The sequence below is a fragment of the Sardina pilchardus genome, chromosome 8 (genome assembly GCF_963854185.1).
Source record: "Sardina pilchardus chromosome 8, fSarPil1.1, whole genome shotgun sequence".
NCBI lineage: Eukaryota > Metazoa > Chordata > Actinopteri > Clupeiformes > Clupeidae > Sardina > Sardina pilchardus.
In genome coordinates this window covers 5,045,953-5,058,019 of record NC_085001.1, presented here as the reverse complement: position 1 = coordinate 5,058,019, position 12,067 = coordinate 5,045,953, and the positions used below count along the sequence as shown (strand labels likewise).

At 45.7% G+C, this 12,067-nt stretch overlaps 1 protein-coding gene across 1 annotated transcript in view; it reads left to right on the top strand.

Moving 5' to 3' along the window:
- Positions 1 to 3,866: 3,866 nt before the first annotated feature.
- Positions 3,867 to 12,067, top strand: part of npy8br (neuropeptide Y receptor Y8b) — an 8,865-nt gene continuing 664 nt past the window's right edge. Inside the window, exons 1-2 of the mRNA XM_062543929.1 lie at positions 3,867 to 3,951; positions 10,408 to 12,067. The exon at positions 10,408 to 12,067 is cut by the window's right edge and continues 664 nt beyond it. Coding sequence (XP_062399913.1) covers positions 10,522 to 11,631 — 1,110 coding nt within the window. The 5' untranslated portion in view covers positions 3,867 to 3,951; positions 10,408 to 10,521 and the 3' untranslated portion in view covers positions 11,632 to 12,067. The remainder of the gene's footprint in view (positions 3,952 to 10,407) is intronic.

Genomic DNA, 12,067 nt, shown 5'->3' with positions numbered 1-12,067 from the left:
TATTTCACAATTCCTCTGATTGTGCCCTCCATTTCAACTGTCTTACCGAGGCACCCTCCACGCAGCGTACCGCACTGAGACAGAGGCACAGCTTCCTCAACCGCTGCATGACGTTGCACGATGATGACGCGCATGGAAAGCTCGCCCTGTCGAGAGCCATTTGTTGTTCAGCTATCGCTCCCCGACCACTCAGCCATCAGAGGATGGAAATGAGAACCGGTTTGCTTACAGAATAACAGAGATATCTTCATTATCTGCATGGGATGCTGGCTGCTGGCGAGAGCGGCAAAGCAGGATAGTTTGGATTTCCCCCTTTTGCAAAGCTGGCTTTGCAAACCCTGTTCCATTAAATCACCCTGACGCAGAGAAAAGTGGAGTGTGTAGTATGGAGGCTCCTGCCAGAGTCAGTGTGATGTGTTTGTGTTTGTGTGTGTGTGTGTGTGGGTGAGATATATATATACACAGTATAGAGAGAGAGAGAGACTGATGTATGTGTGTGTGTGTGTGTGTGTGTGTGTGTGTGTGTGTGCCTGCCATGGGAGTGAAGTGTCACTATGTCTGCAGATTTGAGCAGCTGATTAGGATCTTGAGACATGTGCACAGCATGCCCTGAGCGCATGATTACAGCCTTGAGCTGGCACCTCACTCAGACTTCAGGCATACTAATCCATCTCAGAGTTCAGGCATACTAATCCAATGTCAAATCTCCATTCTCAGAGTTCAGGCATACTAATCCATCTCAGAGTTCAGGCATATTAATCCAATGTCAAATCTCCATTCTCAGAGTTCAGGCATATTAATCCAATGTCAAATCTCTATTCTCATAGTTCAGGCATATTAATCCAATGTCAAATCTCCATTCTCAGAGTTCAGGCATACTAATCCAATGTCAAATCTCTATTCTCATTCAGATCTTAGGCATACTATGTCAAATCTCTATTCTGTGACCTATGGGGAATACTGTTCCAAATACAGCAGCATGTGAGGTGAGGAGGATGGAAATTGATCAGAGCCGTGACCTGTTGATTTATTCATTTAAAGTGAACAGGCTTAAATGGTATAAAAGAATGAAGGTCTATATTAAGAAAACTGACTGTTACAAAAGCACTTGAAACTGATATGAGGTTAGAGCTCTGAAGCCTTTCATAAAGCGCAATCAATGTGTGGTCAGGTACCTGACTCTCTTTCTCTCTCACACACACACACACACACACACACACACACACACACACACACACACACAGGGAGAGCGAGAGAGAGAAATTGAGCAATTTCATTCCCTTAGATTGTCAATGGAAAAAATTGCACCATGGCTTTTGATATAGCCCTTCCCGTCTTCTGCTACCCTCAGCCAAGCCTGAAGTCAATACGTTAGCTGTTCACTATTTATTAGCCTCCCCTCTCTGCTACTGTTGCCGGTCTTCAGACGCCCCAAGTCATTAGTCTGTGAAGTGGAAATCGGACGGTTGACGCCTGCGTTGGCTGACCGCAGACGGACTCTGCGGAGGTAATCACAGAGGTGTCTAGCAGGTGCTTGCAGCTGGAGAGCCTTGTCCGCTCTCCATAACGGAGTAGGGCTTTGGATTGGACGGAGGAGGAGGGGAGAATGATTTGGCAGAGGTGCTGATGGCTTCTGCGCTATATGGGGGTCTGACAGTTACAGAGTAAAAGTCGGAGCAATCACTTCTCGTCAGTCTCCTCTATAATAGGGGTGGACCCTTTCCTGTCCATAGGGGTCATCCAGTCATTTTATTGTGCCGTGTCCCTCTTGACGACGCCATCTTCTCTGGACACGGTGCGACCTTTTGACCTCTGCTGGGGCTTCTACTGGCCGTTCCCAGCAGAGAACACCGGTGGGTGTCCTGTCCATGCCCATCCATGCCTGTCCATCTGTAAATGCTTCACTACACTATGCATTAAATGACCCGATGATTCATTGTGCCTTTTACCCTGCATGCCCCCAGGAATCTATTGAGGATAGACATAAACGGGGCTTCTTTAAAGCTTTATGACACTCCAAGAATAGGCCAGTCTCCTACAGTCTTTGTTGGTACTATATGTGTTGTTAATTAACAAGATATCCAGACAATTCAAAGAGCTAACAAAACAAAGCCACCCCCTTGACATTCAGCTTGCAACATTATCATGTATAAATGCAGGAGTAAGATTTGCCCTTTTCAGTGCATGTCAAGGTAAGAAAGGTCTTTTCATTTGTTAAGTTCACTGAATCGTTTGGTATATCTGTGACACATTGGTATCTTACAACTGGCCAAAGTAATATCATAAATTATTAATAAATCTTACTCTGTTACGACGACAAAATATTTCCAAAGGCAGACGACTAAGGAAATAGCTTGGATATTTGAGAGCATGGACTGACTGATGAATTGGACAACACTCTTTGGATTTATTTTGTTTTTGGCAACTTTTGTTTTCCACAAACGTAGCCTACTACTACTACTAATCAGCAGCCACATTTTCCACCCTTGGCTGCCTGCAGCGATAGTCACAAAAACACGGTCTTTTGGTATTATTTGCCCTCAATGGTGCCTTCCAGGCAGCGCTGCCTGCCTTCAAGGCACTACTCCCCTCAGTTTAGGGGTAGGATGAGGGTTGAGGGGGTTAGGGTTAGGAATAGGGTAAAGGTAGTGCCTTTTAGGCTGTGCTGCCTGGAAGGTGCCGTTGGGGGCAAAAAACACCATTGAGCCAATGACAGAAGGTGTGCTCCAGCAGCCACCGCTCCACCACACCACAGCTGGGCGTACTGTATATGGCAGCTTCAGTGGAGACCAGTGTACAGCCCCAGAGATGGCAGGACCATCCACCACACCACAGCTGGGCTGTGCGTATATGGCAGCTTCAGTGGAGACCAGTGTACAGCCCCAGAGATGGCAGGACCATCCACCACACCACAGCTGGGCTGTGCGTATATGGCAGCTTCAGTGGAGACCAGTGTACAGCCCCAGAGATGGCAGGACCATCTTCACCAAAGTATTAGAAGTTCGATTCAGATTTTCCTTGAAGCCTTTTCGTTACATTGTTACAAACAAAAGATTGGCGGAGGAACAGGGCTTCACATTCCTCTTTGCCCAGGGGAAGAATTCACCACTTTCACATGGGAAAGGAGCAGTATTTAAACTCTCTCTGCTGAGTATTGAAATATGCATGACGTTAAATGACCACTTACATGTGTCAGCACAGCTGTCAGAATATTGTCCACAGATTTCCGTGGAAGGCATTAACCAAAATACATTCTGATGCCAATGAGTCAGTCCCAGAGAGTTTAGTGCTTTGAGCATTATGATAGTGTCCTCTGTAAATTACTGAAACAGGAAGTTTGATTCAGTCAGGCCATGACAAATCCTGAGGGCTATGGCCAGCTAAGGGAAACAGAAGGACAATGGATTAGCATGCGTTTGCAGATAGGCTACAGGCAAATGGGGCATTAGCCGTGGGAGCAGAGACAGTTTGCAGTGTTCTAGAGACGTCTAATATGCAGATGCGCACAATCCTATATGATTGCACAACATGCATGCAAACAGGGATTATTAGGCTACGTTCATACGATCTGAGATGACTTTAAACAGTGACTCAACTTGTCAAAACGGAAACATTTAACAGATGCTCTTCAAGGGCATGCTTTTTCACATTGGAACAACTTTCTTATACTGATAGACTTTTCCACCAAATTATGCATCCGCTACTCTGCTTGATGTAACAGGTCTACCAAATAGGGTCGCTTTAAGAGACGGTCTCCCCTTGTCCGTCGCTGATACATGGGATTGACAGAGATAAGCCACCTCCTACCTGCCTTTTTGGATCGCTTGATAAGACTTCCTTCAAGTCCAACAGTCACTCCTCCGTAAGCGTGGACTTCACTTTTGATACCACCGTAAACACCCAATCAGTATTCGCAGTAGGCTACACAGGCTATACAGGGAAAACTGGATGGTAAGTTTAATTAATCGCCGTGCGTCTTTTGGCTACCACCATCGACTGTATGTTTGTATGTTGTATGTTTGTCAGGGGGTTTGAAAAAGTATTTATTGAAATCTGATATTAATCTTTCTGATTGCAAAAAAAGAGAGAGTGTATGTCACGACTGTTTTAAGTCATGCCATTGAAATAGCTAATTAAAACAATGTTATTATGGAATAATGAATGTCAGTCGAGGCTATAGCCAAATGCGATTAGGCTATGTCTCCGAATTGTAAACTCTTTAGCAGGTAGGCTATTAATTAAAATGGTCATATGGAAAATCTCGCAGTCATATGCATTGTAGGCTACATAACCCATACTGTTTAACAACATCAATGTAACCTATGCTTTAAATAACCTATCAGTCACAGTTTGACGAAATGGTTTTGACTAGTTACGAGCGCTATTTTATGGAAAGTGTTCATTTGAATAGGCTATTGTTTACAAATAGCGATGACATATTGATTTACCTTAAAATTAAGGCTGTGATCCATTTTTATTCTTCGCTCAAACGTTCCAGTGTTGCATGCCACATCTCTCACGCGCACACGTGTAGAGATGAAAGTTTCATTTTTTTCAAATGCTATTTTTTTTTTTTTAACGATTTAACTTGTCTGTTTTTTTTAGTGACAGACCGCTCATTAGTGGTCATCCTCCGCTACCGTGATGCTGGTATACAAACTAAATCTGGAGCAAGGGACATGCACTAATGACTAGAAACTTGGGGCTTCAAGACACACAGGGAAAAAAATCTAAGCTTTGATTCGGTGTTATCACAGAGCTGAAAGGCGTGGGTGATATTCTTTTGAGCTCCAAAATGCTATTTTACACTTTCTCCCCAATGCTTGTTAGCAGCTCCGTGGAAGGCTGCGTGAGGATCTCACACCAGGAGTCATGTCTCATGTGCAGTCTAAAAAAGCATAGGAAATATACAGAGCTGGAATGGTGGAATGGTTTGTTTTAGTGTGAACAGATGGAGCACTTCCATGACAATTAACAGTAATCTTTGGGATTATGCCAAGAGTTAAGAGTCAAGGCAATAAAGGATGTCACTGGTAAAAAAAAAAAAAAAAAACCTCTCCACTCTCTTCCCCTTTTGTTAGTGAATGATAAGATAAAATGGACTTCCAGTCAGCTTGTATTGTAACATACGGCATACACATTACTAAAGCATCTAAGAATTATTCAAAAGATCTACTTTAGATGTCATACTGGGCGGTGTGTGGTTTTATGTGAACTTATTTATTCAGGGCTGTTTGATCTACTATTCTGTTTTAAGAGGTGAGCATATGTTTCACAGCGTCATCCTCTCTACTAAACAAATGTTTGTGCTTTTGCCGAGTACTTCAAGAATAGTTATCAGTTTCTTTTTTTTTCAGCACAGCTGTCAGCTCTGATGGTAATGCACAGTAACTGGGTCAGGGTAGGAAGAGGTGACACCTCGATTACTGAACATTGTACAGTTGCTGGGAAGAGATATAAGGGCCATATCAAAATCTATGTCTGCTTGAGGCAGACTTCCTTAACAACAAGTCAACAAGATTGTATTGCTCCCTCCACCCCCCAACAAATCTGAGAACAACCACAGACTGATATGGAAATGCACGCATCTTGGCTCTGAGCCATCGCCCAATCACAACCAAAGCGCAGCTTGGCAGGCATGTGTGAAAACAACATGCTCAGGTTGTGCTGTTTTCCCATGTTGCATTATGTTGCTAAATATGTCTGCGTCAAACTGTGCCAAAGAAATGACTCTGATGATGGCAGTTAATGGTTGAAAGCAAAGTCTAAATGCTTTGTTTTGATTGTGATAGCCAGGCACCCATTATGCTTTCATGTTCAACCGCAAGAGTAATGACGCCTCGCTGCAAAAGACACTGGAACAGGCTATATGCTGCTGTTTGCCACAGGTCATTAGCTACGGCTGGCTTTCTCTGCTGCAGTGATCGCTGATATCCTTCTCTGGTTGATCTCTCTCACTGTGCGCAGAAGAGGGTTTTTTTCTGCATTTTTTCATTATATTGGCAAAATACGCTACCTTAGGCCAAATTACAGTAACACCGCAGTGAATGCTGTGCTGTGCTGTGCTGTGCTGTGTGCTTTTGTGTTCTGCAACTCAGCGTTATTCACTCTCTCATCGTGGAGAGGAGAGGAGAGTATAAGCACAAGAAGCACTCACAGAATCAGAGAGCGCTCTCTTCACACCTCTCGGTCTGACCTTTGACCTGTCCACTGCTCAACATCCTTCCAACAGTAGTATAGACAAACTCGCTGGTTGTCACCATAAAAAAAAGAACGGTTTGACAGTGTTCTTTATCTCCTGCACAGCAGTAAGAGGTCAAGAACACACACACACTGGACACTCTGTTGCTCCTCCATAGGCAGGCTTAAGCTGCATTCACATACGTCGCTACTCGCCCATCTCTGAGCGAGAACTGTCAATGTAAAGTGAATGTGTTCTAGCTGAATGTGGCCAGGACAGGCGATGCGAGGACTAGCGATGCGATGTGGGCGGGTACAAAGTTAAAATAATTTTAACTTCCAGCGATGCGAGTGAAGCGAGTGAAGCGAGTACCAAATCAGAATGTAGAATAGAGATGATTGACAGTTAACTGAAGCGAGGAGCGATGTGCGAGTAGCGACGTATGTGAATGCCCCTTTAGGACCCCTGATACTCCTACACATCTGGAGGGAGGTCGGAAGGGCTCCTTTATGGGCCTTAAGTCAGCAGTCACTTGCTGTGGTGAACAGAGGACCTCACACAGGGACTTCTGTGTGTCTGTCCGCTGAGGTCAAGAAAGGCCCCTGAAATATGTGGCCATACAATGATGTCATCTTTGAAAAATGGTCTCTATGGAGTATTATGAACTGACCAGTAATGGTCTTCCCCAGTCCTATTCATCATTCAGGGTAAACATGCTTGAACATATATGATTTTGGTCAACTATATTCATTTTGGTCAACTATATTCCAATTCAATTGTATAGTATGGCAGATTATATTCGTGCTGTCTGCTTGGTCAGGTCAGAGTCAATAAGTACCGATTTGAAACAAATATGCAGTGAAACCTGATATTGATTTTTTTTCATTGAAATTGATGATAATTGTCGTGGCCAGAAGTCTGAAAAATGTCAAGCATACCTGAATCCCCTGGACTGGAACAATGACAAAGCTCTTAGGGCAAATAAAATGTCTGGCATTAGATTACTCCCTGTCTGTCTGCCTGTCTATCTGTGATTATGTGTGTGTGTGTGTGTGTGTGTGTGTGCGCGCGCGTGTGTTTGTGTGTCTGTACACCCATTCATCTCTTTCCTGGCAATCTCCCTCAGACTTGTTCAAATTCTGTCCTTGACTATTTTTAAATTCCTCACTTGCTCTTCACCTGGATGCCGTAACAATATACGCAAACTCTAAAATGTTGTTGTGTGTCTTGAAGTTCAGCCACAATGTTCTGGTTCATCTCAATGTGAAAATAATCATCTGGTTCATCTAAGTGTGAAAATGGCCTGTTAGTCCTGCCCTTCCTATCACGGACGATTCCTGCACTGAGATGTAAAGTGATTCGGTTTTCCCCATCATGTCAAATCCCCACCCGCCACTCCCAGTTTGCTCTGAGAATGAGATTGGGCGACTCACTAATCACAGGCCGAGTTTGCCGGGCTTAGTTGCACCACTTCATTAGAGTCAGGTTAGCCTCCAGCACCACAGGTCAATATGGATGCTCCGTGGACGTTGGACAATAGGATTTGGGGAGGGCAATTAGATCGTCAGCAAGGCGTTAAACCTTTAAGCCGAGAGCAAGTGCTGGGAGGTGATTTATCGCTGGAGATCAGCCAAGCAGTGAAGACATTACTTTATTGCTCTGTTGCGTTGGAGGTTTAATGTTTAAATTGAACATGCTCTGCACTTCTCGTCGCCTCACAGCATAGCAGCCACGACTGCCAGGGTGAGAAGCACAATGTTCACGACACGAGCAATCAAAATGATTTATGCTCTGCTGCGATTACAAGATATCACTCTATAGTGCAAGGACCCCTCCAGCTAGTGACAGCACTAAATTAGTTTTTATAATCACCTCAGAGTCGGGTGAAACTATAGCTTAATTGCATCATTACATAGCCCTGCAAAATATGTACCGTAATGAAGTACCACAGTCTGACGATGTACGGCATGTTGGAGGCTCCACAGGTGGATTTACCATGAATACAATAAAAATTTAATTTAGAATAGAAGGCAGGAGCTGCTGGTGCGAAAGTAATATTTCAAAGAGCTTTCAGCTACTGACTGATGAAAGAGAAAATTATCTCCTGAGAGGAGTGTTAATTAAAAATAATTTTGGAAAGACTGAGACGCTTTAATATGGAGCCATATTTCGTAGGAGTCGTTGGAAGTGAGATCATTTCACACAGAATGTTATGACAGCCCCCTCTGCTCCTTTAAACAGCAGTACTGCATGTGGTGTGTGAGGGTGCACACGTAGAAGAAGACACATTCTGTGCGTGTTCTCTTCTCGCAGGTGGACTACTGAAATCCTGTTGAATTAATATCCCTTCAAAAGCTTCTGTCCAGAAATCATGAGCCTGATTTCACAAACGAAACAGCATGAGCCTGCTTTCACAACAGCATTCTTTGTTTAACATTTATGGGTTCTCAACCTCCAATGACTGCGAACAAAAGAACCCCTTAAATCTTACAGATAGCATCTCTATTTGCACTTTCTCTAACAATGCTGTCAGGCTGCAGCCGTTAATCTGCCCGTTTCCTCTTGAGCAAGACCCCAGCAGGGCCCTGGGAGGACGCTGAGGCCAGGGTGCAGGCTTGCGAGCGTATTAACTGCAAAGATTGACATCCTCAGAGCTAGTGTGACAGAGGTGCTGGACAGGCTTCAGAGATATTGATTATGCGGCTCTGCTCTGGCATTTCAGCTTCTGTGTGCCTGTGCCAGCGTGTTCACACTCTCTGTGAGTGTTACATCTGAGTGTTGCACAAGAGTTGTTTACTCTTTAATCCACATATTGTTTCATTTTTTTTGTTGTTCATTTTTCCCTGTTCTGCTGGGTGACATGAATTTATCGGCTCAGTAGTTCAATACAGAAAGTGTCAACATGATCTGACTCTCTGAGCTACTGCATTGTCTTTTGTGGTTCTTGTTCATCGTGAACCCCACCTCGCTCCTTCTGGCACACTGATCTTAATGACAGGTAATGGATTCACTGTCAGGCTTTCATGGCTCTTCAAAGTGAGCTTTTGTGTCTTCCCAGTTGTTTTTTTACAAAGCGACAAACATCCTCCTCTACCCTAAAAGACCAATTCCCTTGTTAGGGTGTTCTAAGGTCTAGTGCTGCTGTCTCTCCCAACATCTGATCAGCATTATTCATGCATTGTTATAGAAACACAAACCAAACGGTTCTGCATCAGTGAATAGACATTGTTTATCACACTTTCAGCACATACAATGAAAGAGACGCAAGCGTGATCCATAGGGTATTAAATTAAAGCAGTATTGAACGTTTTAAAGAGACCCTATGCAACTTTTTCATAGTCATAAAATCGCTTAGAAATCGTTGTTTTGCTTGACTGACCAGTTTTATCGAAAACAGTAATATATCCTCCCGCCCCCAGTGTCCCTATCCGCTATTGCAACCTTGCAGTTTGTTCAGGAGACGATCGCTCCCTGTTTACATCTGGAAGGCTGAGACGCATAAGAAACAAGAAGAACCACGCTTGCAATTTATATATTTATATATAGTTTATATATGTATGAATATACACGCTAAAGCTGTCGGGGAAGCTCTGCAGAGAAATATGCAAGCATAAAACGAGTCTTTAATAGCATCACCTCTCTGTAAAAATGTTGAGGAAAGTTAAAGGGTGGCATCGGGTCTGTGAGCAATGCAAATGTTCTGAGTCACACATTCCCAGTTTGCATCAGAACAGAGGAACTAGCTGGATAAATGTACTACCACTGTGGGCTGAGCCTGAATTAGGGGCTTACAGTACAGTATGTCACTGTTGGATGCAAATGGTACACCACCACTTTCATCAGTGAGGTGATCCAAGGTCAATTAGTTCATTTAGGAAGTCAAATGATCTCACAAGTAGCAATAGTTCACATCCTCTGTCAGTGAGTATCATATTGCATTAAGTTAGCCTAAATAAAGCATTGCAATTTTCTATTCCAGAGGCTCATTTCAAAAGAAAGGCAGATTAACTCACAAGCAAACCAATAATTGAGGGGCGACTTAATATTCAGTGCTTCAATCCTGTGCACTCCGGTTAATGGCTCAGACTAATCGAATACCTCATATCAGTGTAGCCTCGTTGTTTCTGACACTCAGTCTTTTCATGAATACATAATATAAGATTATGAATAAAACTGGGCATTTAAAGATTATTACAAGCATTTGTTTATGTGTTTATCTACTGTAGGTAAAGGCAACAAAGATTGTCCAGAAGGCGCAATGGCATTGGTCAACTGACTTCAAGCAAGCAGGAAGTAGCACCTAACTCACTGCAGGCAAAGAACAGGTCAAGATCAAAGACATGTCTCGTTTCAATAACAGCAGTGACCCCTTGTACGGGGTCATGCCCAACTGGGAAGACGCGGGTAACTGCCCGACGTCGGTCACGGGCACCACCCTCTTGATCGTGGCGTACAGCGCGGTGCTGGCGGTCGGGCTGGTGGGCAACACGTGTCTGGTGCTGGTCATCGGCAGGCAGAAGGAGATGCGCAACGTCACCAACATCTTCATCGCCAACCTGTCCTTCTCCGACATCCTGGTGTGCCTGCTGTGCGTGCCGGTGACCGTCATCTACACGCTGATGGACCGCTGGATCATGGGCGAGGCGCTGTGCAAGCTGACGCCCTTCGTGCAGTGCGTGTCCGTGACCGTGTCCATCATCTCCATGGTGCTCATCGCCCTGGAGCGCCACCAGCTCATCATCCACCCCACCGGCTGGAAGCCCGCGGTGGGCCACTCCTACCTGGCCGTGGCCCTCACCTGGATGGTGTCCTGCCTCGTCTCCCTGCCCTTCTTCTCCTTCTACGTGCTCACCGACCTGGACCTCCACAACGTCACGCTGCCCTTCGACCCCTTCCCCGACCACCTGATCTGCATCGAGAAGTGGCCCAGCAACGGGCAGCGTCTGGCCTACACCACGTCGCTGCTGGTGCTGCAGTACGTCCTGCCGCTGGCGCTGGTCCTGCTGTGCTACGCGCGCATCTTCCTGCGGCTGCACCGGCGCCGCGACATGGTGGAGCGCGCGCGACGCGACGCGCGCCACAAGAAGGCCCGGGGCTCCAAGCGCGTCAACGTCATGCTGGCCGCCATCGTCGGGGCCTTCGCCGTCTGCTGGCTGCCGCTCACCGTCTTCAACACCGTCTTCGACTGGAACCACGAGGTCATCCCGTCGTGCCACAACAACAGCATCTTCTCCGCCTGCCACCTGGTGGCCATGGCGTCCACCTGCGTCAACCCCATCATCTACGGCTTCCTCAACAACAACTTCCAGAAGGAGCTGAAGGCCTTGCTGTACCGCTGCCGCTGCTGGGGGGCGCCGGAGGACTACGAGAGCTTCCCCCTCTCCACCGTCAGCACGGGCATCACCAAGGGCTCCATCCTCAGCAACGGCTCCGTCAGCATTAACGCCTGACAGGTCGCCCAGCCGCGGACGTAAAAGACGGAGAAGGGAGGCGGAGGAACAGGGAGCGCGCTGTCGCTGTGGTCAGTGGAAGAAGCTGCCTTCCTGAGCTGGAGCTGATGGATATGAATATCATACACGATGCCAGGGCAAAGGGTCTAAACCAGTGTCTCCACATGATGCCAGGGCAAAGGGTCTAAACCAGTGTCTCCACATGATGCCAGGGCAAAGGGTCTAAACCAATGTCTCCACATGATGCCAGGGCGTGGGTCTAAATCAATGTCTCCACTGGCACCTGGACAGCACATGAGTTTGACTCACCCATGAAGGGACACATGCAGCACTTATTCATTTAAGGCTGAGGTCCTGCTCAAGGACCCTCAGTCATAATTGGTTGCTGACGGTCATCAGACAGGTCATATGGCTTGGACTGGTCATTTTGTTGATC